At 36.8% G+C, this 3,913-nt stretch overlaps 1 protein-coding gene across 1 annotated transcript; it reads right to left on the reverse strand.

Annotated features, from left to right (window-relative positions):
• Positions 1–2,185: 2,185 nt before the first annotated feature.
• LOC145168605 (arabinogalactan O-methyltransferase 2-like) lies at positions 2,186–3,275 on the reverse strand. Its single transcript, XM_079087381.1, has one exon. The coding sequence runs from the start codon at positions 3,224–3,226 to the stop codon at positions 2,348–2,350; it is 879 nt and encodes a 292-aa protein (XP_078943507.1). The 5' UTR covers positions 3,227–3,275; the 3' UTR covers positions 2,186–2,347.
• Between the last annotated feature and the right edge of the window lie 638 nt (positions 3,276–3,913).

The raw sequence follows: 3,913 nt of genomic DNA on the forward strand, positions 1-3,913 counted from the left end.
GGGAAGGATTTGATGCAACCAAATACACAGTCAAAGTCTGCTACAAGGGGAGGTTCAGAAATTATGGGGCTCGACATGGATGGGGGTGGCCTGAAAGGGTGTTTGTCCTCCAAAGCTTTAATAGTATCACCATTATATGGTGCAACACCCGATGAGCATAACACTTTCACTACTGCGGTAAAATGACCATCTGCAACTTTACGGAGACACTGTCTGATGTTGGTGTTACTTGATCTAGACTCCTTCTGAAGGATGCCTCAACCCTGTCTCATAGCTCCAACATCGGGATTGTCTAACATATTTAGAACTAACTTCGTGATACCACCCTCTTTCCCCCATGCATCCAAGGACTTCAGGATGGAGCTGTGCTGTAAGGATTTTCTATTCCCAGACCTACATTCTTGTCTATTTTTGGGTCTAAACACTTGCAGCGTGCAGCGAGGAAGAAGTAACAAACACATTCATGCCTCAACCGAGCCAGGTTGGGCAATCACCTTGTAAAGGGCACTCTTCAAAGCCTGAGAGAAAGCAAGGCGACAACTATGGGGGATACTCTTGACAGTAGTGATAGGCTCTTTAAAAATACGATCAAGGAGCGCAACATCAAAAACCAAGCCTCCAAGAGCATTTTTCACCGACTCTTTAGTTGACGGCTTTAGAATACCGACAATGTAACGACTCGAGCCGTCAGCCCCTGTAACAAACCTCGCACGACCATCCGAGTGATGACAATAACGGCTAAGAGCCTGCAAATTCATACACTTCCCACACATCCATTGACCAAAGGCCTTCAAGGTTTCTTCCACTTCCATAAATAAACCAACATCACTAGAAAGAGCTTCACGCAACACACATTTACGGTCTTCAGTAGGTAAATGATGCCTTTTGATGTGTGAAATCATACCGCCAATCCCCTTACTTCCCACTTCACCATTTGGGCAACAATGGAAGCTTCTGAACGGGCACAGACAAATATCACTCGAACTTGTGGAAGAAGAAGCCATACAAGAGAACAAGCCTCGAGATGAAGCTAAAACTATGAAACAATATTTAACAAGGGAAGGAAATGGCACACCAACACACTGTTGGTGTGCACAAGAAGCATCCAAACTAAGCAAACTACATTATCTTGAACAATAAGGTTGTGACACGAGAAAAACTGGTTTGGGCATTTTATCAAACACTTGGTGGGCAACAAAAATAGCTTCTTAGAATTTCATCTTCTTCCATTGAAACATAACCCAAAATCTCTAATTTAATGAAGATAATTCTCAAAGCATGCCTTACTTATCCCACCAACAATTCACTGGTATCACAATTTTTCCTAAAATTGAAAACGAAAATAATAACCAAACCTATCCTAATCTCAAAAACAGTCGATATCCCAAAATTAGAGAAATACAAGTGGTTCGTGGTTCAGGAAGCCTGCCAGGGTGAGAGAACGCAAAGCAATACCCAAGCGTTCACATGCAAAATGGGTCAACTGAATAAAAATGGGTCAACTGAATAAAAAAAATATAGCAAAATAATTACGATTCCGATATTTGTAAACATCAAAGGAAGTATTAAATTTTCAAACCATTGGCTTTTAGAAATGATTTGATTTGTGTGCTTCCTTTTTAAAGATTAATGAAATTCCTGTTCAGTTTTGGGAAACCAATGTCTTATCGATGATTGCTGGAAAGTTTGGATGGTTTTAATTCCTTGTAATTGCTCTAAAGACGTCCAGAATATCTCGGTTGGTAGGGTTTGTATTTTAACTATAAGGCAGGTGGATGGTTGCGATCAATGGGTGCCATAATACGTATTTGATATGTATTAATATGAATACTTTGTTGGCAAAGATTTTATTTTTATTTGATATACATTAATTTGAAATTATATTTGTTTTTTTTAAGTTGTTGAGTTTTAATTGTTTTATTTAATTATATTTGTTTTTTTAGTGGATTGATAAAAATTTGTTGTGGAAAAATCAACTTCCTTTAAAAAAAAGTAGATGACTGTTGCTTAATTCAAACGGTTTACGAAATATAATTATTGTTTTCATATGATATGCTCTTCAAAACACAGATCTCACCTCCTGTGGCCATGAAGATTCTCATGCACTAACTCCATAGCCCGAGGCATAACTTCATGTGCACATCGAGGATTAGTCGGTGTTCGAAAGTGGGTCCGAAAACCCTAGTTAAGAAGATCCTTTTTCATTAAAAAAACACTAAATTCATATGTTATACATTTTTCCTGCATAACCAACAAGTTAACTCAACCACTATCCACAAAAACAAAAAACAAAAAAAAAATGGAGTAAATTCTATTAACTTTCACATTCCTTTTTGCATGATGTTGATCATGATCTTTTCAAAGAAACCAGTTTCTTTCTTTGACTAATCTTAAAATTCCAAAACTTCCCTTTAGAAGAAACCAAATTCTTTTCACTCAAAAACTCCCATGAAAACCACTTCTCAATCATCCGATCAACATCATGAACAACAACATTCGTCCCATTCCCAGATCTTGCAAGAACACCCGCCATATAAATAGCTCCCATTCTTCCAGGTGACTCGGGTCCATCTCCACCTGGTCCATCCACAACAATAACATCCCATTTAATCTTCAACACTTCTTTCGGGAATCCAGCAACTGAAATCTTACATTTTGAGGTAAGTCTTCTTACAGAACAACTAGAGTCTCTTCTTGCATGCTTTAACAACTTATATGCTTCTTTAGCAGATGTTTTATACCTGATTCTGAATACCTGTACACCATCGCCATTTCCCTTCATTTTCATTAGCTTTTCTGGTTTGTCCTCTAGAAAAACTGTTGCACCACCTTTGTTGATGGTTGGTAACTTTAGGTATTGATCTTCAAGCCCAAAAACGAGAAGATTACAGGGAGATTTTTGAAGGATTATATCTGAGAGAAACCTAAGTTCCTTTTCAGAGAGTGTCTTGTCACTCACATTACTTCTTGTTGTTATAAGATCATGATCCATAGATGATGAAACAACATTTGGGAAGTATGAAGTGGTAATGGTGATTCTGAGTACTCTTATGAGGGAGGCAATCACAAGGATAAAAACAAGAATCAGGATTGATTTTCTCTTTGTAAGTGTCATTTTTAGTAAAGATCTCTTTTGAGGTAATGTAAGATTGAGAGATGATTTTTGGGAGAGAATGTGCAACAATGGGGAATTAAGAGGGTAGGAAAGAGGCTCTTGAGGGGGCATTTTGATAAGTTGTGTAGAGATAAGTGGTAGTAGAAAGAACGGAGAGAAGTATTTGAAATATAATATATTAGTGTGTAGGAATAATTTGCTGGATTGAGTGAAAATAAAGGAATTAATGATATTGCTGTCGTTTGAAGCATGCGAATTGTTGGGCTAGATTATCACTGATGAGTGTCACCAAACTGCTACAAATTAGATTGTAGCAACCCATCCAAGGGGCATTTACTTTTTCTTTTTTCCAAACAAAAGCTCAACATGATTAACATTCACGTTATTAACGAAAGATTGGAACTAGTCTTTGTCCTTTTTTTCGGGTGGTAAAAAGTTATAGTTTTGTTTCTTACATCTTGGCCCAATGTCAAATACAATATACGATTGTCTATACTTAGATAGTATTTTTTTTGTTTTTATTTTTAGTTTATAAATAAATAATATGTTAAATAATAAATATAGTTAAATAAAAGGAAAATATCAGAAAAAGACAATCAACTATATAAAATTTGGGTCTATTAAAACATTCATGTAATTCTAAGGTGTGTTCGGCAAAAATAGCTGGTAGCTGTTAGCTGTTAGCTTGTAGCTTGTAGCGGGTAGCGGATAGTTTCTAGCTGGTAGTGTTTTCTTAAACGCTTCGTGAAGTAGCATTTGGATTTGGAGCGTTTTGTTTAAACTAAACGCTAGAAGCTT

Source organism: Lactuca virosa, chromosome 4, assembly GCF_052849685.1.
Source record: "Lactuca virosa cultivar CGN04683 chromosome 4, Lactuca_virosa_CGN04683_v6, whole genome shotgun sequence".
Taxonomy (NCBI): domain Eukaryota; kingdom Viridiplantae; phylum Streptophyta; class Magnoliopsida; order Asterales; family Asteraceae; genus Lactuca; species Lactuca virosa.

Excerpts from the sequence above, each read along its gene's own strand:
- LOC145168605 (XM_079087381.1), bottom strand. The coding sequence starts at position 3,226 with ATGCCCCCTCAAGAGCCTCTTTCCTACCCTCTTAATTCCCCATTGTTG.